Raw genomic sequence first — 25,349 nt, forward strand, 5'->3', positions numbered from 1 at the left:
GGAACTCGCACAGGAGAACTTCACGGTTCACCCTTTTGATCGTGAATCAAGGGTGTTAGACCATTTTGATAAGCAGATGTATGCTTCAGTGACCTTCTCGGTAAGGGTGCTGAACTACATGGTACACGTCATTCGATTACAGTGAGACTTGGTCAAAGAGGTCGCGGAGTCGACCCCGGAGTCCATGTCGGCGGAGGACAAAAAGAAGTTCCCAGCGCGAATGGTTACTTTTAAAGCAGTTTCGAATACTTCCATGTGCATACTCTCCCAAGCTACAGAGGGACTCGCAAGGACTGCTGGGATGGGCATTGCCATCAGGCGACATGCCTGGCTCAGGCTTTTTCAATTCTCAGAACCCTTTAAGGCATCATTTACAAATGCCCCTTAGGATGGTTCTTCCCTTTTTGGGAGATCTGTTAGAGACTCTGGTCCAGAGTGAGAAGGATGGGAAGACATTGTCTGCCATCGGAATCCGCTTCTCCTCCCCTCAACTATCCTTTTCCAGGAATCGGTGACGGATGACGAAGATGTGGTTCCGGAAGTCTCAGGCATTTTCCCAGCACACTCAGGACTCTCCTTCCCCCAGAGGCAGAGAGGGTTATGACAGATGTCGCCCTAGAGCCAGAGGGGGTCCTAGAAACTTCAGGTCTCGAGAACCCTTCTCTGAAAAACCCAGGCCGCAGCCCTGAAGGGTTGCCAGACTGCTAGTCACTGGAGGCAGTCGGGGGTCGCCTGTCGCTTCACCCAGTAGCATGGGAGCCCGTTACAAGAGATCGCTGGGTGTTGCGAATTAAGTCCGGAGGATATTTCATCCCATTCAAAGAACCACCACGACCAATGAAACACCTTCCCAGATGTCTCACCCACGCAAAGGGAGGAAGCAGCACTAGAAATAAAAAAAGCTGCTAATCAAATGGGTCCTCCAACCTGCCCCCCCAGACCAATCCGGATCAGGTATTTACTTCAGGTTCTTTTTATTGTCGAAGAAAACGGGGGATCTCTGACCTATCCTGGATCTGTTCACCTTGAACCTGTCAGTAACCAAAACAAAATTGCGGATGGTCACTCTTCTATCCATCCTACCCTGTCTGCAGGCGAACGATTGTTTGTACTTGTTAGACCTCCAGGATGCGTACTACTACATCAAGCTGGACAAGTGCTCTTGGAGATTCCTCCGCTTCCGGCTAGGAGCCAATCATTATCAGTTCAGTGCCCTTCCCTTTGGTCTCACCTCAGCCCCCAGGGTGTTAACCAAGGTGGTTGCGGTAGTAGTGGCTCACCTGAGGCTTCAGGGTATTCAGGTCTTACCTTACCTGGACAATTGGCTCTTTTCTGCCCCTTCCAAGCATCTACTTTGTCAGGCCAGGGATTGTTTTTTTTACCTAGCAAAAAAACTGGGCATTACCATAAACCAAAACAAATCTTCACTGGCCCCAGTTCAGGTTCTAGATTTCATCGGGGCTCGGTTGAACACCGTTCAAATGAAAGTTTTCCTCACACCAGACAGGATACGCAGTTTGAAGATGCACATCCGGTATGTCCTTCAATTTCAAGTTCCGAAGGCAAAAGCAGTCCTAGGAGCATTGGGGTCTATGGCAGCCACGATCAACCTGTTACCTTTAGCACACCTTCATATGCGAATTCTCCAGTGCACCCTTGCGGTTCGGTGGCCCCTGTTAGATTTTCCTTTTTATCTCATCCCATTCGAATTTCTGAGTGCAGGGACTCTCTTCGGTGGTGGATTCAGTCCCAAGACCTGCTGAAGGGACGTCCTTTTCTCCAGGCCTTTCTCAAAGCCACGGTGACCACGGATGCCTCCTAGCTCAGGTGGGGGGAACATTGCTCAGGATGGACAGTCAGAGGCACGTGGTCCCTATCAGAGACCAATTTGCATATCAACGTCCTGGAGATGAGGGCGGGTCTTCTTGAGTTGCAGGCCCTTCATGCTCATCTTCCTGTAGGAATGATCCCATTTCAGACGGACAATATGTCAGTTGTCTGGTATATCAACAAAGAAGGGGGAACCAGATCTTATCCCCTCTGTCGCGAAGCCATGAGAGTGTGGGAATGGGTGATCTCCCAACGGCCGTTTTCTGGTGTCAATGCACATTCCGGGATGGTCCAACATTATAGTGGACAGGCTCAGCAGATCTGTCCTGATGCCTTACGAATGGTCTCTGAATCCTTCAGTAGCAGAACAGATTTTTCAAAAGTGGGGCATCCTTGCTGCAATCTCTTCGCATCTCCTTCCAATGTGAAATGCAGCGAGTTCTTTGCTCTGAACCCCCCCCCAGAGTGAAGCCTCCAGAGACGCACTAATTCATGCTTGGCCTCCTGGACATTTTTATACTTATCCTGCATTACCCCTCATGTTGAAGTTTCTTCAGAAAGCTCACAGGCTAAGGAGCACTGTGATCCTCATCTCCCCATTCTAGCCTCACCAAGTCTGGTTTCCCTCCCTATGGTCTCATCAACTAGTTCCACCATGGATGTTGGATCCAGTTTTGGATCTTATTTCTTATCCCTCTGGAATTCCTCATCCAGATCTGGATGGTCTGAAGCTCACTACTTGGCTGCTCCAGTTCCCATGATTGTTAGGACTCCTGGTTTATCTTGGAAGGAAGGAAGGGTTAGTGCGCAAGGAAACTCTAGTTTTATGAAGTGTCATATATGGAGGCTATATGGAGGAGACTAAAGTCACACCTCGTGCAATCATGGCTGTGTCCCTGTATCACATCAAATCTTTTCTGCTCTCCTCCTAACTTGGCACACCTCATCTCCTCTGCTTATCTCAGCTATTCTGTACTCCCTATCAGGAACTACTATCCTACAAACTATTTCTCACACTATGACATATCTCCCGAATAGCATTATTTTCCATATTCCATTCCTTCATTTTTATGCTTTGTACTACCAATAGGGAATTCAAAGTTTTGCTATCTATATACCAAGCTTGCTCAAATCAAACTAAGGTAATTAAAATCTCCTAGGCTGTATATATGCCACTGTATAGAAATTTTCTGTCATTCGTGGATTGTGTTGTCATATAAAGGCATGGAGCTCTGATTGTATATATGCCTCTGTACAGAATGTTTCTTGTCATTTGTTGTATTTGTACCATTATGTAATGGAGCTTTTCTCCCTGTGCCTCCGCTTTAAATGGACCTTGTTCCAGTCAGACTTTCCCTGTAAACAAATGTAAAATAAAAATAAAATAAAAATAAAATCTTCTCTGGTTAAGGATGTTTTGGTGGCATCTCACAAGTCTTCCACCAGAAAGGTGTATTGTAGCAAATGGAAACGTTTCTGTATTTGGGCCTCACAGCATGCCTTGGATCCTTTCACAGCTCCAGTGGCTGCAGTACTAGACTTTCTGGCGGGAATTTTTCGTCAAGGGGCCAGTTTCTCCACAGTGAAAGTTCAATTGGCTGCCATTTCTAATTTTCATGTGGGGGAAACATATCTTCTTTAGCGTCTTCAAAGCTTTGCAAATCCTTTCTCAAAAGTACTTTTCTACTTAGATCTCCAGTTAAGGATCCCACTCCCCCCCTGGGACCTTAACTTTGTGCTCCAGGTGTTAGTCTCCCCACCTTTTGAACTGCAGCCTCGGTAGATTTTTAGTATGTATCGTGGAAGACTGTTTTTTGTTGGCCATTACTTCTGCCAAGAGAGTGTCAGAACTTCAAGCTTTTTCCATCAAGCCTCCATATATGATATTTCATAAAGCTAGAGTTTCCTTGCGCACTAACCCTTCCTTCCTTCCAAAGTAGCGCCAGAGGCAAATATTAACCAGCCTATTGTGTCAAGGAACAGGGCATCTTTTGGCTCCACAGTGTTCTGGAATAACCTTCCATGAGGGCTTCCCAGGTGTTTGTTAGCTGATGACTCTGTCCCACAGGTTGAAGATCAAATGAAGTCAACTATTTCAGATAAAGAAGTTATGTACTCACCATAACGTTCCACCTGAGTAGTTGTACTTGATTTATCTTCAGCCTCCCCCCTTCCCCCGACCTTGTCAGTTTGTATTGCCAGTCTACGAGTATGAATATCCCAGAATTGCTCATGGTCTATCTGGGAGTTTAGGGTTTTTTTGGCCTGGCAGTAAGGATGGGGTCTTGTTGGGTCAGGTATGTGTTAGCAGCAAACTCTACCTGAAGGGAAGAAGAAGACGGGGGGCATTATGGGTAAGGGGAGGATCTGGGAGCTCGGATCAGTAGCTGGAGAATGCTTCCGTGTCGGATCCAATTCAGATCTAAAACCCACAAGTTGAAGATAAATGAATTACAACTACTCAGATGGAACGTTATGGTGAGTACATAACTTCTTTTCACCCTGGGGATCACTCCAATGGCTCTACTTGATAGAGACACTTGGAACTAACGTCGGGTGGCATGATGCCAGGGCACTTTTATGGGCTAGGCTTGTAAAGGCTCCATGGCCATTAGCTTAGTACATACCTATGAATGTACCAATAACTGGACCTCATACAGAAGAGACCAGAGAGCCTCTATCTGAACATCATAATCTTGCAGGCTAACCAAAGAACATTCTCCTTCTTTCCCTGGTTTCAGTGCATTAACATTTTAGATTTGCTTGCTATTTTTCTTTTTACCAGCTGTCTAATTTTGTAGTTTGCTACATTTAATTCTTTTACTTGCCTTAGGTGGCCCTTACAACTTAGCCAGTTTGTGGAGGGCATCTCCTGGGTTAAATTTTCTAGGTTGGGTGTTCTTATAAACACGTTGAATTTTCTGGGCTCTCTGTATGTGGTCTCTTTACTATGGGCAGCCAGATTTAGTCTGCCCTTGGCAAGGGTGCTCATGGTGCTGGAATCTAGCAGGGCTTGAAGCTTTCTCCCTTCCAAGCAATACATTACATTTCACTAGCTTGATAGTGATATAACGCTGATTCAGTTATTCTAACTGCATCATATTCCATAGAGTCAGTTTCATTTGTAGCATGTATGTTGTTTTTCATATTTCTTCTGCTAGCATTCTCTTCTCTATTGGTGGAACAGAATTTTGCTATGTGACCCCCCCCCCCCCAAGTACTTTAAACAAATTAATCCGATACTTCGTACTTTTTTCACAGAAGATGGCACATTTGTTTTGCAAGCTAAGACTTAGTCAGACAGTGCAGTTTTAAACCCTGTGTAATTAACCAGTACACATTCTGCTCAAGTTACTAACATCATTGTTTTTGGGACCACTTTCTCATAGTACTAGTCTAGTCAATGCTGTTTTAAATATGACTTTTGCTAGGATTGCTGATGTTTTCACTGTACTGTTATGATCTGGTTTTAACCACAACATAAGCATGTAATATCTAATATTAGTGGTGCTGCGGTAGCGTTGTTGCCTCACAGTTAGACGTTGCCCATTCGATTCTCAGATGGAGCGTCTTCTATGTGGCGACATGCGTGAATGGGCGTTTCTTCGTTGAAGGTTGTGCGTTAGGCCCGGCAAGCCAGCACGTAAAAATTAACTGCCAATCATTAGCAGACCGGAGTTCCGCTGTGGCGACCCCTAACCGGGAAAAGCCGAAAGACACAACAACAACATTAAGACCTTTAGCCATGTGTGTGATAAATGCAGTGCGAATAAGGTATTTCTGTACTCTAATAACTCTACTCAGTTGTTAATGTTCAACATATCTTATTTCTTTTCTCCTTTGGTTTAATAGCTACGACTGACTGCTCGTCTCTGTAACATACTTTTTCTTCTAACCATTAGTCTGTCATAATCTGTTTAATCAGTCCCTTCCATATCCATGTGTTTTAATGCCTTCTCCTGTCCTTTCTTTTATGTAGCCACTGGTAGGCCATTATTCTGGCTAATACATTCAGTTCTCTCTCTCTTATTTTTGGAAACAAGACGCAGTCTACCCATATTTAAAGCATACTCCACATTTCTCTGCATTTTAACCACATTTTCGTACTGAGTATTTCTGGTTTAAAAGCCCACATTTGCACTTTTCCCCCCTTTCCTGTAACTAGTCTAGTCCGGATACAGATTTGCTGTATCCAGGACTGTATGTAAGCTTCTGAGCCCACCAAGCGTTTCTGTGTTGGAGGGAAGCCTTCTAGCTTATCTACCACAAGAGGAGTGGTTTCTGGCCCAGAATTTGTAGTTTATTGGCCGTTTGGGCAGTTTTTCCATCTCTTTCAACTTTCTGGTTTAAAAGCCCACATTTGCACTTGTTTCCCGTCTTTCCTGTAACTAGTCTAGTCCAGATACAGATTTGCTGTATCCAGGACTGTTTGTAAGCTTCTGAGCCTGCTCTTCAATTTTTCCCTTAGATCTGCTAGCTCTCTCCTCTCCTGCACTTTTACTAGCTTATTAATATAGCACTTTACCAGACTTCTTGTAGTAATTATTGTAGCACACAAGTGCTACCAGCACTAAATGTTCTACAAGGAAACAGCTGTAGCACTTATTATTAATGCCCACCCCTCCAGGCATGTCTAAAGGTCAGTTCAATGTGCTTTCTCCTGTTAACCTGGTGAACTTGGGCATCCTGAGGCAAAGTAGCAACTGGCTCATATACACTGACAACCCTCTCCTCTTACATCCCAACACTCAGACTTATGAGAGATGCATTTATATATCCAAACTGGAAGCCACGCACTCCCCAGCCAAGACCGGTCAAGCTGGTCAAGAGGAGTTCAACACTTGCACCACACCTCATGGAACATATAGCCCACCAGAACACACGTCAGTACTGCCTTCACATAAAAACACAAACCGCACACCCACCTTTCGCTGAGGCTATCAATAAAAATCTACCTAAATAGCAGAGACCTCCATGGCAGAAACGCACTCAACCACCACACCACAACACAACACAACACAACACTAATCACGAGACACATAACTCACCTAAATAGTGTGCCACTCAACCAAAGCCCCTAAGGCAAAACAGCATGCCCAGCACACTAGTCATAGGTGACTCGATAGTGAGGTACACTGATGTCCCACTCACTAGGTTGAATAAGGAGAAAGTAACAGTCAGCTGCCCGTCAGGCGCTAGGATCTGCCGCATAATGCACACAATCAGGTCCCTCAACAATAGGGTCAAATATGACTCTGTCATTGTACATGTGGATGTAAATGACCTGAGACATACCTCCCTGGACTACATAAAAAGAGACATGGAGGAGCTCATGGATTATGTAGCCCAGGCGGGTATGTCCCTAGCCCTGAGCAGCATCCTACCATCACCCAGAATGATACCACAGTACAAGCAGAAAATGATCGATTTCAACAATTGGCTAAGTTTCTGGTGTCATTCTGAGGGAATCCAGTATCTGTCTGCCTGGGGTGGCATGATTGATAGAGCTCGATGCTTTGCCAGAGATGGCCTGCATCTGTCACCCCTGGGCTTCTGGAGACTGGCCAAGGGTCTTGCCACCCCTGTAGTGCCTTTTTTAGACAGTGTTCCAAAGACCAAATTACCACTGCAACAGCTGCAAACAAATGCAATCTGAGGGTCATGCTGCTCAACACTAGAAATCTAAATCTCAAAATGCACTCGCTCAAAGCATTCCTTAAACTGGAGAACATCGACATTTGTGCCCTAACAGAGACCTGGTTGAAGGCAGCAGAAAGCACCCCCTGCACTACCAGGCTGTAACTCATTCCACACCTTTCAGCCCCAGAACTTGGACCAAAGCTCCAAAGGTGGTGGTGTTTCCATATTCATAAAGGATGCGCACACCTCCAGACTGGTAGCCCAACATAACGCATCTGAGATACTTCAGGTGCAGCTAACATTGGGTAAGATAGCGATTCAGGTCATAGGCTGCTATAGGTCCCCAGCCATGTCCCATGACTCACACTCCATGTTCCTAAGCACCCTGGAGAATATTAAGGTCCAGCCTAACACTCTCATACTGGGCGACTTCAACTACTCGTTCTTACCCCCACTAGAGGTAGCAACATCCTTGACCTGGTCATTACTAACATGGGCGACCGTTGCTCTACGTCAATAGTCAATTCCCCCCTGGTTAGATTCGACCACAAACTAATCACCTTGGAAATCCACCCCCCTCCCACCCCCCCCCATGCAAAACCTTTGAAATCCACATCCCTCCCACCCCCCACGCAAAGGTAACCACCATGAAAAATTTCTCCAAAGCTAACTTTGGGCTCCGAAAAACAGAGGTGCTAACTTCATGGCACCCCTGCAAATGGAGATCAGTAGAATGACCGCTGAATCATACACCAATGTACTATACGAACACGTACACAAATTCATGGATCTCACCATACCCAATAGAACCAAGGAACTCTCCTCCAGAAAAAGGAAGTCAATCTGGTGGTCCCCTGCCATAAACAAACTCTACAACAGAAGGAGGAAACTGATGCAGAATAAGGTGAAGTCCCAAGACTGGAAAACCTCCCTTATCAGCCTCAACAAAAAGTTGAGATCCCTTATCAAATCCTCTAAAGATAGCTATGAAAACAGAATTGCAGCAGATAGTAAAGACAACCACAAGGCCTTCTAGAGTTATGTAAAGAATCTCCACAGCAATACCCAGATTTGCTCTGAGAATACTGCACAGTGGTACCTCCTATACCGAGCCAACAGATATTGCCAATATACTGGCTGACAGATTCAGTGCCAACTTTACCCCTCTCCCTCCTCCAAGGGACCAGTCACAATACCAGTAGATTGCCAGGCACCCCGTATTACTGCTGCACAGGTTAAAACAGCACTGTCCAAGGCCAAGAATACAGCTTCTATGGGACCTGACAATATCCCTGGCTGTATTCTACATGAACTACAGAGTGAACTGGCACCTCTCCTGTGTGCCCTGTTCAATCACAGCCCCACCTCAGGCTTTGTCCCTACCGAATGGCGCACTGCTACAGTCATCCCTCTCCACAAAGGAGGAGTGAGTACATATGCAAATCTATGGAACGCATCATCATGGACCTGATTAAACAAGGATATAGGGAATCTCCAAACTCTGGATTCCACACAGTTTGGTTTGTATAGGGTAGATCATGCCTGCTCAACTTGGTCAACTTCTTTATGTCGGTCACCAGAGCTGTGGATGAAGGCAAGGTGGTTCATACAGCCTACCTTGATCTGGCCAAGGCCTTTGACACCATTCCCCACTCAGGACTCTGGTGGGTTGCAAACTGCTGGCTCACAGGTAGAACCCACAGTGTGAAAATAGCTGACTCCAGGTAGAACCCACAGTGTGAAAATAGCTGACTCCAAGTCAGACTGCTGACCAGTCGTGAGTGGAGGCCCACAGGGTTCGGTCCTGGGTCCTCTCCTGTTTTGGTATCTACTTCTCTGAAGTTCAGGCCAACACGAAGGGACTCTGGCTGACTAAGTTTGCTTACGAATGCAAGTTGGGAGCTATTATTAACTCTTCAAGTGATGTTTACATGCTACAGAAAGGCCTCACCGAGACCAATGACTAGTGTCAGAACTATGGCCTTAAGCTTAATGCCAAAAAAGTGTCATCAACCCCTTTGGAAAAAACTTGGTTCCCATGAATTACCACATCGATGGTAGTCCACTGACCACAGAAGGCGTTATAAGAGATCTGGGAACACAGGTTGACAGCAACCTCTCTTTTGACCACCACATTGCCACTGTGGTCAGAAAGTCCTTCTATGTGGCACATCTTATTACTAAGGGTTTTGCATCCAGGAAGAAAGCGGTCATTGTCTCCCTCTACTCTTCTCTCATTAGGCCAGTCCTTGAGTACAATGTCCCATTTGACATGTATCTTACTAAACACCTGTAATAACTGGAGAGGTTGCAAAAATACCTCACAAAGAGGATCTTAGGCCTTAAACATTTGTCCTGTATGGACAGACTAAAAAAACTTCAACTATTCTCTGTCTCGGATCGCCTACTTAGAGGCGATCTCTGCTTGACTTACAAAGCCATGTCTGACCCAGCTCTGTTAGAAATGCTAGATCTAAAGAAATCCCAATCCCTCCCCACCACACGCTGCAGAAACCTCAACCTCATTACTACAATCAACAGAACATGCTGGAGGGACAGGTTCATAACCCAGAGACTGCCTATGCTATGGAATATACTTCCCATACATGTCAAGCAGAGCACGTCACTGGCCCTCTTCAAGAGAAATCTTGATGAGTGGATGGGAAGTAGAAAATTCACCCCAGGGATCACTCCAGTGGCTTTACTCGACAGAGGCACTGGGAACTAAGGTTGGGTGGCACAGTGCCAGGATAATCCTAGGGGTTGGCTTGTAAAGGCTCCAGGGCCATTAGCCTAGTACACACCTATGAACCTATTTATAATATTATGTACATATTTTAGTTATACAATTGTTGTTTTTTTTCACTTTCTAAATATGATACTACAGACCTTGCAACCTCTGATGTAAGGTGCCTTCCTAGTGAGTATGGGTATTCAGGAGGCATTTCATTCACAAGGCCCACAGACTGTTGCTTAAATGCTGTGCTGGGATTTTCACCTCTTTAATCATCTGCTCCCAAGCAAGCTGTTGTTTAGATGCCTGGCATAAGTGCTTGCTCACCTTGAACTAAAGGACCACTCCATATCTGCTTGTATCCAAATGATTGCTTAGTATTAGCAGATTATCCTCATAACGTGAACGTTTGCTGATCTGCAGGCACTTGGATGCTTTTGGTCTCTGTATCACTGTCAACGCAGAAGTTAAAAATGTTCCTTTCACATAGATTTTTGGGCTCCATCTCGAATACAGCAATAGTTTACCAGTGAAAAGCCCCTGAATGCAGAGACATTTTTCAAAGCTGTAGGTTTCATGAATGCGTAGTTATAATGCTGACCAGTGCAAGCCTGTACATGATAGAAGCATAATGATATACTTCTTGAACCTATGGCATCAGTGCTGTCTTCCCATGGAATATGCTGTTCTCCTCCTGACATGACCAGGGAAGTTCTGTGCTGGTATGTATTGATTTCAAGAGTATCAAGATCTGTTGTTTGATGATGTTTTTTATAGTCAAAATTGCTCCTTTACAAACACTATCCTTCAGCATAAAAACAATGGCCATCTCTCCTCTGCTACTTTCCTAGACCTATCTAAAGCATTTGACATGGTCCCACACAAACAACTTATCTCTGTCCTCAATAACCTATCCTTCTCACAATCAGTCACTAACTGGTTTCAGAGTTACCTGTCTGACCGCCAACAATCCATTGTATGGCAGAATGACATATCTCCCCAACTGCCTGTCTCCATAGGGGTTCCCCAAGGATCCATCCTTGACCCCTACTCTTCTCTGTTTTCACAAATAATCTACCTCTGCCACCACACATGGCACACTCCTACAATACGCAGATGACTGTACCATCATCTGCTCAGCCTAGTCCCTACCCAAACTGTAAAAAGTCACACAGGAAGCCTTTTCCTCTGTTGAAACTTGGTTATCCGATGCCCAATTAATACTCAACCCAAACAAAACTAAACTACTCATCTTCCAACTCACCAAACATACTCAAAACAACTCTCACTTTAACATCACAGCAAAAGACAACACCACTATATATCCAACTGAACACACCAAATTGCTAGGAGTGGAAATAGACAATAAACTAAAATTTGACATTCACATATCCATGACCATAAAAAAGTCCACAAAAAACTAGGAGCGTTATACAGAAATAAGCATCTTCTCACCAAAGCAGCAAAGATTTCAATAGCAAATTCCCACCTTATCTCCACCCTACTTTATGCCTCTCCAATATATACTAACCTAAGGCAATGCGATCTAAACAAGCTAGAGACCTGCTACAACAAAATTGCCAAATTCGCCACAGGGGCATCCTACCGTAGTCGCCACTGTCTCTCACTTGCTGAACTGGGCTGGCTTGAACTCCCTCACCTCCTTCAATGGTATCAACTCTCACTCGCCCACAAACTAGTAAACCATCCACTAAATGTCCCATCCCTCCAGAATCTACTCCAACCCTATCACACCACCAGACCACTAAAATCCAGCAACAAAAATCACTTGCAGATCACTAAAGCCAATAACTCTGCTGGTGAAGCACTATTCTCTTGCACCATAGCCAAATTATGGAGCTCCCTCCCACCCACAATTACCTCCGTACCGTCATTCACCCACTTCAAAACTTTACTAAAAGCGCACCTAAAAACATGCTGGCTATGCCCTTGCAACTCCTAATATCACCCACCTCATCCAACCACTACCTTTCTTTCCACTCCACTAACTACCTTGATTATAGCAAACTCAGATGCTCATAAGCCTAGTACTTATACAGCAGGAACTTCTTATTTTAACATTTGTTAATGTCTGTTATGTACTTCACAGATAAAGATTCTAGTTGTCTACTGATGTACTATGTTCTTCATCTGTAAATATGTTTTAAGTAATTGCTATGTAAATTGTTAATCGCTAAGTAATCCAATGTAACTACTGTCTGTTTATTTTAACTGTGGAGCTTTTCTCCCCGGACCTCCGCTGAAAGTGGACCTACGTCCAGTCGGACACTCCCGGTCAACAAATATAAATAAATAAATAAATTGCAGTACTGATTCTTGGGTCTTCCTGCCATGTAGAAGCTTGTAAATGGTCTGATGGAAGTATTTATGTCATCCCTAGCTTACAGATGTCCGAAGACTGAAGTTTGGATGTCAGGTTATAAGAGGAGCATCCATCTGTTTTATCTTCAGTTCTTTGTAACCGTGCAGTCTGGTGTACTACTGTGTTGTTATCAGATGATCACAGTCCATAGTTCGACTTGTTTTCTCCCGAGTTATTCCTTCCTGCTTTCAGATAATCAGGTCTGTTTGTTCTTTCTCATTCAAAATGAACATTTACCACAGACTGCTTTGAGAAGTTTTCATAATTTAGGTAATTTGGCCTCCATTTCAGTTTAACATCTAGAAGAATCTGACAGCTTTCTGTTTAGTAGTGTTCAAAACAGTTACAGAAGCGAGGAATTCTTATAGTATTGATGGACTGCACTGTTCTTAATATGATAAATCAGCATATATTAGGGTACTGATTTCTGTTTTTCCTGCTGGTGAGCAATATTGTCTTGAGATGTAGCATTTCTCCAGGCCATTTACAGTCCAAGGCAAGGTAATTTATTTATTTGTTTATTTGCAGTTTGTTTGCCAGGATGGTCCAGTTGGACCACAAGGAGCCCGTTTTCAATGGAGCACCAGAAAACTACAAATACATAGTACACATTACACATTTACATTACAGATTATCTCATAGGAATACAAAGTAAATATAATGAGAAACTGTTAACAATGATAGAATGCATCAGTATAGTTTGTAAAACAGCAATAAAAAACACTTTTTTTACAGAAAATTAAAAGGTAACTGTTAAGCAGTTGGTCAAATAGTTCAATAGAGCTTTGGAATTATAGGAGGCAGTGATGGTGTATTTAGTTCTAGGAGAGTAGGAAGTGGTATTAGCAGGATTAGGTAAGATGGGAACAGGAGCACTTCCATTGTGAAGTTAGGTGCGAGTGCAGCAAGGTTTTAAATGAGGAGGGACTGCTGGTGATGCAGATAGGAGATGGTAGAGAATTCCAGAGGCATGCAAGAGAGAAGGACATTAGGTGATTCCCAGCTGGACGTGTGGGTTTGTGCAATTTAATTAGTTTTTGGGAATTAGATCTTAGAACTCGTTCTGGTTCATACATTTCAAAGGTAGTGGCTAGGGAGGGACAAAGAGAGGGGTTGTAAATGTGTTTGTGTGCTTGGATGAGTTTGGGTATAAGTGAGGAGGTTAGGTAGCTCAAACCAATTTAGTTGGTGAAGAGAATTACAGTGGTGAGAAATGGCTCTGTGACCTGCTGCAAATTTTGTTATCTTGTTATAGCAAGAGGAGAGTTTTGTTTTGAGGAAGGATTGCAGGTTGGTGAGGATAGATGCACCTTATAGGAGGGATGGGATGAGATAAGTATTGGCTAGTATGAGCCTAGTGGAAGGAGAGATATAACGATTATGGCGGTATAGCATGCCAAGTTTTTTGTGGGTTTTTTTGATATTTACTTGCAAATGTTTGTTGAATTTTAGTTTGTTATCTATGAGTACTCCTAGTAGTTTAGTGTCAGAGACTTTCTAGGGGAGTATTATTTTTGCTGGTGATTATAAATGAGTGTTTAGGGAGGAGGTTTTGGAGGCAGTGAGTAACATAAGTTTAGTTTTGGTTACATTAAGAGCCAGATGGTTGTCTAGCATCCACTGCTCAGTAGAGGAGAAGGTGGTTTGGGTAAGCTTATTTAGAGTGGGGATAGAAGGGGAGGAGCAGATAATGGTAGAATCATCGGCATATTGGATGAGGCTGGAGTTTGGAATGGCTTGGTAGAAGTCATTAATGAATATGTTGAATAGTAGGGGGCCTAAAATGGAACCTTGGGGGACACCTGTGGGAGTATTAAGGAAGGGTGAAGTGGCTTTATTCCATTTGGCTGTTTTTTTGTCTGGTTGTGAGGTAGCTGGAGAGCCATGTGGTACAGGAAGGGGATAGGTTTAGTTTGGAGAGTTCATTAAGAAACAAGTTGTGGGAAATAGTGTCAAATGCCTTGGAGAGGTCGAGGAGAAGGGTGAACATGAAATGGCTGGAATCACAGGCTTTGTTAATTGATTCAAGAAGGAGTGGAGAGCACTGGAGGTGCTATGACCGGGTCTGAATCCATGCTGTGTTGGGGTAATAAACTGGTTGTTTATGAGATAGGGTAAGAGTTATTGGTGGATACATTATTCAAAAAGCTTAGAAATAGGGGATTAAGATTAGCATAGGGTGGAAGTTTGGAATGTCATTACTATTACCTCCTTTAAGTAGAGGAATAAGAAAGGCTTTCTTCTAGAGCTGGGGGACCTGGCTTTCTGAGATAGACCGATTAATTAGTATGCTGATACAGAGAGCAATGGCTTCTGCTGCTAATTTTAGGAAGTAGGAGGGAATTTCATCAGGGGCATTGGAACCAGGTTTTAATTTTAGGAGAAGTTTTTTTTATGGTGAATATAGGGATGGAATTGATAGAGAAAGGTGGAGTTTGGGGCAAGGGATGCTAGGGGAGGAAGGGATGGGAGCACACCGAGGAGGGGTTGTAGAGGTGTTGAAGGATGATGTTAGCTTGCTGATGGACTCTGTGAAGAAAGAGTTAAATTGGGTGGCTAAGTCCATGTCAGAGGCATCTGGGTTGGGGCAAGGGTTTTCTTTTTTTCCTGGGTTGAGGAAAGATGAGATTCCTTTCCAAAATAGTTTGGGATTGGTGGTGTGGTTGGTTTGGAGAGTGGAGAAATAGGCTTTGCGGTGTGAGATAATACTTTTTTTTTACTTTATTTCGTAGTGTTTTATATTCATTTAGGGTGATAGTGGTTTTATTTTTATGGTAACGTGTCCAGGTTTTGTCATGGAGTCGCATGATAGCGAAGGTGTTTTTGGTTAACCAGGGTACAGGGTTACTTTTTTTTATACGTTTTGTTTTTAGAGGGGCAAAGGAGTTGAGACGGTTTGTGAAAGTAGAGTTAAAGTAGGAGAGAGCATTATATAGGGGATGAGTCTTTAATGGGTTCCAGTTTCTGCTTTTTAAGCAATTTTTTTTTTTGCATTTCTCTTGCTGACCTTTATGTAAAATGTTAATACTGATTGCGGAGCTTTTCTCCTTGGGTCTCCACTGAAAACGAGCTACTGCTCATCTGGACTAACCTGGTTAACAAATGTAATATAAATAAATAAAATGAATTTAGTGCATTTGAGAAGGTTTCAGAATTTAAGTTCTTTAGGCAGTGAGTAGAAATATAGGTGCGAGTTAGTTGTATGGAAGAGGGGAGACGGTGGGCAAATGTGGGGAAGTGGTCAGCTAGTGGGTTTGGGCGAATACCACTATCAGAGAAATTAGTGAGGATGGGATACTAGAATCCAGTCTGTTATACTTCCAGTAATGGAGTTATTGGAAGGTCTGGTAGTGGCATTGATTAGTTGTGTAAAGTTATATAAGTTAATATTGAGTGAATTAGTAATACTCTGGGAGTTACTGTAAGCAGGGAAGTCACCAACCTGAAGAAGTCAAAACTAGCCAGATGGTAATTTCTTATTTCACTGGTATATGACATTTTCTAGAGTTGATGTGATCTACATGATTGTTTTGCTTCAGATGTTTCCCAGTGAAGCATAGATAGTCAAGGTCTGCCTTCCCTATCAGCTAGAACCAAGGACTTCTGTCATCATTTCCTGCAGTGTGTTTGAATCTTTATCTGCTTTTGAAGGTGTAAAGTGAAAAAGCAAATCTCATTCTAATTGCTCGTCTTTGCCAAGACAGCACTGGTTTATCCTCTCCTCTCAGCTGATTTTTGCCTAGCCAAGTCCTTTCCTCTTCACAGCAGTCTTCAAAAATAGCAAGAAGACAAAAGAGTGCTGCAAACCCAGATTGTCACATTATGGTTATGTGGGAGATTGCCGGGTGATCCTAATAGTCATCTCTTTTTTTGCAGCAGTGGTACCTTTTGTAGAAGGAAACTTAAGATGCATACCACTGTAAAGTAGGATTTATCTGAGCGGATGGGATTTCCTTGTTAGTGTAGAGATCATGACATAGATCCTTCTACCAGTTTAGGTACTCATTAGTAGAGCATTACCTATCTGAGCGGATGGGATTTCCTTGTTAGTGTAGAGATCATGACATAGATCCTTCTACCAGTTCATGTACTTGTTAGTAGAACATTACCTATCTGAGCAGATGGGATTTCCTTGTTAGTGTAGAGATCATGACATAGATCTTTCTACCAGTTCATGTACTCGTTAGTAGAACATTACCTATCAGAGCGGATGGGATTTCCTTGTTAGTGTAGAGCTCATGACATAGCTCCTTCTACCAGTTCAGGTACTCGTTAGTAGAACATTACCTATCTGAGCAGGTGGGATTTCCTTGTTAGTGTAGAGATCATGACATAGATCTTTCTACCAGTTTAGTTGCTCGTTAGTAGACCATTACCTATCTGAGCAGATGAGATTTCTTTGTTAGTGTCGAGCTCATGATATAGATCCTTCTACCAGTTCAGGTACTCGTTAGTAGAACATTACCTGTCTGAGCGGATGGGATTTCCTTGTTAGTGTAGAGATCATGAGATAGATCCTTCTACCAGTTTAGGTACTCATTAGTAGAACATTATTGTTATAATACTTGTCTGGCTTACATTCCATTAAAAGTACATTTGTCTTTCATTTTTACCTGTTTGCGTTTGTCCCCTATTCATTGTTTGATAACCAGCATGGTGGGGGTGATGCATAGGAGTGGGACCTGTTTTGTCCAAACCCCTGGCCAAAGGCAGAAGTAAAATCATACACGGTATATAGAGTACAGCATTGTGAATATCAGCACAATCAGAAACCAAAAAGGCAGAAGAGAGCAGCCCGGTCAAGTGCAGATGACAAAAATAGCAGGGATCAAAGCAGCGCAGTGCAGTTATGCTCCGAGCATGATAAGCTATAAATACACAAGGTAGTGTGAAGGAGTGTATCATTAATTATAGGAAAGCAACAGACAGTGCTTGAAATGCTTTTGAGTTTATTGCACTACGTAACATGCTGTGAGTGATTCTATATTTGAGGAAGTGATTCTATATTTGAGGAAGTGATTATCTCACAAGTGTAAGTATGCAGAATAACATAAGAAACTACTGTAGTGTAGTGGTTGGAACATGGTAGAATGATAGTAATGTAACCCAGACCACGTTTCTTTAAACCTTCGCACTCAAGATCTAGTGGCAGAAGTCAGAAATGACTTTTATTTTTAGTATTTTGATTCTTTGGCTCTTCTTGTAGAAATCTGTAGCCTCAGAGACTTGACAGGCTCTCACTTTATTATTTTTCTGTAGTCAGCCGTCGTCCATAAGTAAGCAAGTAGTTAATCAGTCAGATGGAGCCCAATGTGACTGGTGGCATGCAGGTGTTCCTTTATGCCATAGATGTTGCTGTATAACACTTGGGTGAATTTGAAAATTTTCAGTTCAGTAACATTACTGATCTTGATAGGTTGTTGACGCCATATTTTGTGATGATGACTAGAACGGAAATTGCATGGTCACTAATGCAGACCTTATTCTGTTGCCTTGATGGCATTCTGAGTACATAACAGGGGTCCTGTGTTGTAAGAAAACAGCTTATGAAGGTGCTCATTTTCTCTTAAGGCTTCTAAAGCACTCTTGACATTTTGTTAAGGTAATTGAGTGTCTGTGCCTTTGAACCAACCTCAGCAGATCTCATATAACTTTCCTGGAAAGCTGTGTTCTTAGCAGTTGCCTCAGAAAGAGCTACTTCTGCATTTCAGGCAATGATGTGTAAGGTGACCTGAAACAGAATCTTCTCCAAGGACCAGAGCGTCTTTCAGCATCTCTGAAGTTGCTTTAAAGTAATCTAGTGAGCTTTCAGTCATCTTACACAAATGTGGAAAAAAAAAGTATTTTTCCACACCATGTCTGTTCAGAAACTGGTCTTATAATGACAAAATAAAATCTCAAAGTTTTGATCGGATTTATTTTGTCAGTTGTTAAGGAAAATCATGGTCATCCACTCACTATATAGATTCTTGCTTAATGGTTAGTAAACTGTATTATGTTCTATGACAGTTGTAATAAGACTTTAATTGGATGGTTAGAACCTATTCTGCTAGAGCACAAGCTAATACTACTGCCTTTCTGAGGAATATTTGTTTTTGTGAGACTGTTACCTGGAGTTCTTTGCAAGTATTTGTAAAGTACTACAGATTGAATGCCCATTCTAGGATCAGATGGGGTGGTTTAAATTTGGTGATGTTACAGGGTATGCTATAGACTATTTGCCCATTCCAAACAGCTGAGTTTATACTGCTTAGTATTCTCCCAGCCATTTTGTTATTCCTGTAACAATTATTCTAGTAATGTACCTAGTGCAGTGGTGTGTGCCATTAACCAGATAGGATTGTTGCTTCAGGACAGCCTTCCAGGCTCCTGTACATTGGTAATGATTGTTGATGGAATCTCAGGCTCCTGTACATTGGTAATGCTTGTTGATGGAGTCTCAGGCTCCTGTACATTGGTAATGCTTGTTGATGGAGTCTCAGGCTCCTGTACATTGGTAATGCTTGCTGATGGAGTCTGGAAGCCTTTGTATAATTAATGTCGTACCCCAAGTTATTCTTTGGCGGGCATTTTTCATATTGTATCATTTTCCAGAGAGGGCATCTGTTGTGCCTTTCTTTTTAGTATTTACATTTTTGGTGTGCATTGTACCTTATTGACTTTAGATTCCATTTTCTCTGGTGTGAAAGGCTTTCTGAGATAATTTAGTCTTCATGGCTTGTGTGATGCCCCACCACTGGACCAGTAATCAGGGATCCTCAATCCTCACCACTGGCAACAGTGGGGGACATGCACTGGGAGGATGACCGGTACACGCACAGTATTACCAGATGCAACTCTCTGCATCAAGTGCAATTTCCCTTAAGAGCACACAGAGACCACGGTCAGTTCGGGGCTGGTTTCTCCCTCTTCTGCAGATCCCCAATAAAACTCCCCACTGGCACAACTGTAGAGTTGAGATCTCAGCTGAGTGGCCAAGCCAAGACCTCCATCACTCTCTGTCCAACCAATGCTTCTTGTCCCTGCCCAAGTAGCTGACACACACACACACTCATGGAGATTTGTTTTAAACACACACACACACACACACACACACACACACACACACACACACACACACACACACACACACACACACACACACACACACACACACATACACATATACACACACACACACACACCTGGGAAAGGCTGGCACAGGTTTACTAGCTATGCCCCCTTCTGCCTATACTATAAGGCAGTTATCACTGCCACTAGCCAACTCTTTATCAGCTACTTTAAGGCCCTTAAAGGGTGTCCAATCTTACTGTGTAATGTTACTATTAATACAAATGGTAGTATGACCAAGATCAAGGCTATTAGGAGTGGCCTACACCGTGTCACCAAATAAATATGCATGTCTAGACAGACCAGACACAATGAAAGGTTTAAATATACTTAATAATAAAAGAGCAAGACAATACTAAATGTACATTTACAGTGACATCAGAGTTCAAAATCACAGGAAATATTTAAAACAACATTGCAGGACAGTCTGAAATAAAAAAAAAACATCATTAAGCTTTGCTATATTCCTGACTATATCTAAAAGAATTATACTATACCCTAGTACACTTACTTAGAGCAGCAAGGCAGATGTGGTGAATAGATCCTCTAGCTGATGTTGTCAGGTCAAAGACAGAATACAGAATGCTCAGTCTCACTCAGAGAGTTCTTAAATTAATATCTCAAATATTACTGCTGGGATAGCTTGCAGAATGACACCATTTCTTGTCATCTGACTCTATCCCAGGTAAAAACTCCACTGCTGAAAGCTAGCAGTATTTAGCATCTACATACGCAAGGGCTTTCCCTCAGATCTTTGCAGTTCCTGGAAGTTAACACTTCCAAGACAATACAGAAAACTTCTCAGCACAGACAATTGTGTTTCTTGCTGCACCGAAACTGAAAGATAACATCATCTTTATGACCTGGCCATAAGGTAATTTTAAATTCAGCTATTTTTCTGAAGTTAACCTCATATGTTCCAGTTTCCATTGTTAAAATATATACATTTAAGCAGTTACAATAGTGTATGTACATTTCTGTTCTTTTCCAGCAGGGTACACTGTGGATACATCTTTAAGCTCAGTACTTTACAAACTTTGTTCAGCGCACACTTCTGTACAAACAAGTGTGATATACACATAACATACAGTTCTAATACAGTTGTAACACAAGCATTTTACACAAATCTTTTTGATATTCACTAATGACATATAATTAGCATGTAATTATTTAGAAAATTCCAGATAGCTGTGCTGACAGTATCTCTCTTTTGTTACACTGCTATATAAATAATGTTAATATTCAGAAATGATATGTAATTATTTACAGAATTCCAGCTAGCTGTGCTGGCAGTACCTCCTTTGTCATAACTTGCACCAAAGATAATATTTATTGGTACTGCAACTCTGGCTGGTTATCTTTTTGATAAAAAAAAACTGATTATGGGCATGTGGGGCACATTACTTAGGCTTCTCTTAAGGCCTGTAGCTCAATTCTGCAGGCCTGTTTGGATATCTTTCTGCTGAAAAGGTCAGGGCAGAGGACAAGGTTAGCTCGCAGTAGTTTCCCAATTATTTGGAATTCCTGCAAAATTATTACACAAATGTCAGTGTCAGCAGTTCAACATGTAGCGCAAACTCCTTTTGTGCTGGAGATAACATGCTTCTATGGTAACTATTCAGATGAAGCATTTCTTTTTTGAGTACTTTTCTGTTAATGGGGCAACACTCAAAATGTGCTTAATATCAATAATTTCAATGTCGCCATTAGGTCCATTATCCAGGTCTGTAGCACTCACCTTAACTGCAACATAATTTTTACCATTCTGTTCAAAAAGCTTCACTTTATAAATGGATTGATTACAAATCGGGGCATAGAACAATTATTTGAACTACTGCTGTTCCCGTTCTTTGAGGTTCACCGCCATCTATTGCGGTCAGTTGTAATGACATTTTACGTGCCGCCTTGTAGTCTAGCTGCTTTACCAGTAAGATCTCAACATGTTTGCTCTGATCATTTCGTCACATCTAAAATTTCCACTTCTGCGCTGAACAGTTGTAAGGGGTTGTCAGTTAGAAGCTGGAAGTAAAGCTTGCATTTAGGGGTCTGTCCACGGATTTGCTCTCTGTCTAATCCCGTTCATTACCATAAATTACTTTTCTGTTAACAGGGCAACACTGCCCCGATTTTTTATCAATCTATTTATAAAGTGAAGCTTGTTAAACAGACCGGCAAAATAACTGTCATTGAGGCACTCAATTTTGAGGATACAGACCATAATCAGATGGAAGTGCAAGCCAGAGACGGTGGAGGCTTGACATCATTTTGTAAATTAGTTCTTGAAATTATTGATGTAAAGCACATTTTCAGTGTTGCCCCATTAACGGTCATTTACATTTGTTGTTTATCTTAACAAGTGTGTGTAAAATGTGTAGTTTACAGCTTTTCTTTTTAAATATTATTCATTTAATTATTTCACACACGTCTGTCAATATTATTATGAAAATACATGGTTTCACAGTACATTCGCAGCTCACCAATCACATTTTAAGTGTTGCGAACGAGGCAAAAAAATGCTGTTGCCCTCTTAATGGAAAAATACTCTTTTCTGTTCTATATGAAGTAAGGATAATACCCTGCAATAATCAGGATGGTAACCATTTTTAATGGTGCCATTTAATTCTTATTGGCCTCTTGAGCAGTCAGTTGTTATGGCACCTTCAAGAACGGTTAGCTGCATTAATAAGAGACAGTAGTCCTTTTATGGCTGGGAAAGTTGCAGTGTTATAAATGGAAAGTAGCTTTTTAACTGTTTAGACTTTGCACTCTTCAAGCATTCTGCCTTATCTCTGATCTTATTTTTTAGTTTAACTTAATAAAACAGGTGAATCCAGTGGGCACGAGTCTCTTTTTCAGGGGTGACAAGGGAACACTGTCTGGTTAAGTGACTATCTCAGAGCTGAGCAGTAGCCAAAAGAGAGGCAAACCACAGACTTAAAGGATTAAGCTCATTACCAACTCATAGTCTTGGCCCTTTGTGCTAATTGTCAGGCCACTGTTTTTGAAATCCCTATTGTAAAAAGATATTTTATAATAGACTCTTCAGGTAACATATGTGCTTACTGATGGAGACAGCAGGGATAGCTAAACCAACCTGTCTTGTGCCAATATTTGATACTTTATATGCATAGCCATGGGGCATGTTTCATGCAGCAGGGGCTCTTTCTTCATAAATATTTGCATTTATTTAGTTGCTATAACAGGCTAACTGTGCTTCTGATATTATCCTTACACTCTCTTCCTTCTTTTGCAGGTACCCTGGATTGAAACTGGTTTAAGTACCAAAACTAGATTGTACAGAGTCAAAAATATTGAGAGAGATATGTGAATTTGAAAAGGTCATATTCTAGAAATGTTTTGTACAGTAAAAATGTATAAATTTTATGTATACGTTGTAATAAAATATTTTGTATAACAATTAATGCATACTGGTTTTTTTTTGGCTTTGGGTGTCCCTATCTGTGTCATTTTATTTGTAAATTGAGTCTTCTGGATGCTGTGCGGTTTGTGCCAGTTAAAGGAATAATAACCTCAGAGATGCAGTATTTTAAAATGTGCCCTTGAAAAATAAACTGTAGAAAAGGGGGCATAGAACTGAAGCCTTTAAACGTAGAGCTTCATTCAGGGGTTGGGGATTGGTATAATGGTTAAGGTGTTTACCTCACAGACAAGAAGTGCAAAGTCTGATCCTCATCAAGGGAAATTAGCAAGGTGTAAAGCAGTCCACAACAGCAGCTAGCCTAGTACTTACAAACCTATTAAACTGATTACTACTACAGCAAGACGATTTTCCTTTAGAAATAGGAACACATTACCTGGTAAGATGAGGTCCGTCATCCGTAGTACCATCAGGACTCTGCGCATGCATTAGAACTGCAGCCAGACACACTGCCTATATCTTCTGATGCATCACAGTGACAAGTCTGTTGTAGGAGTCGTAGGAATTGCAAAGCAAGCGAGTGTTTGAACCGTTTACTCCTTACCAGTACCCACTCTAGCATGCCCACTTTCTTTAGGAGGGCAAGATGCCCATCAGTCCCAAAGTGAATTTACTGATAAATAAAACAAGCCAAAAGTCCAACCGTCCAAGGTAAAAAAAAAAAAAAATGTTTAATGAAACAACACACTATTTCATGTAGCAAAGCTTTCGAACCTTCACAGTTCTTTCTCAATGCATAATTGAGTCAATTAAAATAGTTACCTTTATAGCAATTGCCAGCCTATCATATTCTTTCCATAGGTCACATGTTCTTAATTAACTTTCATTTAACTATTTAAGTATGCTCATAAATACACTTAAAATCTAACTAGATTAAAAACTTTAAAACCTATTTAAAATATATCTAAGAATATGGATGTGATATAACATTGGGCGGCATGATGCCAGGGCACTTCTGTGGGCTAGGCTTTAAAGACTCCAGGGCCATTAGCCTAGTACACACCTATGAACCTAAAACTACATAAACATAAATATTCTCTTACAAATTAATGACAGTAAATAATAAATAATTAATAAATAATTAAGTAGCCCAGACACAATACATTATATAAAACTCTGATTTTTCTTTAAAACTGGTTTTATACTGTGCACATTATTTAAGCCAGGTGCAGTATCAGCTCTAAGGAAGCTTATCCATTCGTACTCTGCTAACTCAGTCAAATTGATTATATCACCTCCTCTCTTTGGCTTGACTGTTTTCTGTAGTACCCTACATGTACAAATATGGTAATCACCAAGACTTAAATTATGTTTACTTAGTGCATTTGAGTCAATATGCCTATGTATTTCAGAGAGGTGGGAACCTATCCTTTCCTTCATTGAGAAAGAACTGTAATAGTGTGTTTCATTAAACTTTTTTTACTTTGGTTGGTTGGACTTTTGGCTTATTTTGTTTATTTCTCAGTGGATTTTGCCTGCTGTTTAGAGTCCATTCAGCTGCTTGCATGATTTTTTGTTTGTGAATTTATCGATATACATGCAGTCATCTTGGTACCATTTGTACAATTTAATCTACAGGGGCATATGTTCCATTGATGGGAGGAGAACTTTATGTTGAATCTGTCTCCCTATCATGTTCTGTTTAACTACTAGTGTAAATTTAGGTCCCTAGTTCTGGTATTTGAGGAGCTATTGGACTCGTTGAGATACAGGATCTCTAATATCTAATGGCATGCAAGGGAAGACCAAGATCTGCGCTCAAAAGTCTGTGTGATGCTGAAGAAAAGGACAGTATTTCCAGCTGTCTTGCTAGCTAATGGACGTTAGGCCCATGGTCTTGGTTAGGGACCTCTGAGATCTTTCTAGCTGTTTGTCTAGGGAGGTACATCTCAAAGGAGGTGTTGTGCTCTGCTCAATGAAGGGTAACAATTCCATTTAGATCTGGATGACATTCTCTTTGCAGCTACCTATACTAAGTATAATGGTTTTCTAACTACTAATGCCACATGTTGATCGAAAGTAAGAGAGTCATCAACCCTTTGCTAAAGTTCTTAACTGTTTTCATTTTGAAGTAGGGTATTTTCTGTGCTATAGTCTGAGGGTAGAGGTTATTTGTTTAGTTATTTGTCTGTTGCTTTTTATGACCAAGAAAATCCAACTGGATTAAAAAAAAAAAAATTCAGTGTAGGCCTCGGGGAGAAAAGCTCCTCAAA

At 41.7% G+C, this 25,349-nt stretch overlaps 1 protein-coding gene across 2 annotated transcripts in view; it reads left to right on the top strand.

Moving 5' to 3' along the window:
- Nucleotides 1-23,115, top strand: part of POLE4 (DNA polymerase epsilon 4, accessory subunit) — a 78,283-nt gene extending 55,168 nt beyond the window's left edge. For both annotated transcript variants that reach the window (XM_044090694.1, XM_044090693.1), the window contains one exon: nt 22,951-23,115. In XM_044090694.1, the coding sequence (XP_043946629.1) occupies nt 22,951-22,964 (14 nt within the window). In that variant the 3' untranslated portion in view covers nt 22,965-23,115. The remainder of the gene's footprint in view (nt 1-22,950) is intronic.
- Nucleotides 23,116-25,349: the final 2,234 nt, after the last annotated feature.

This window comes from Protopterus annectens, chromosome 13.part0 (genome assembly GCF_019279795.1).
Source record: "Protopterus annectens isolate FY-2018-M chromosome 13.part0, PAN1.0, whole genome shotgun sequence".
NCBI classification, from domain to species: domain Eukaryota; kingdom Metazoa; phylum Chordata; order Ceratodontiformes; family Protopteridae; genus Protopterus; species Protopterus annectens.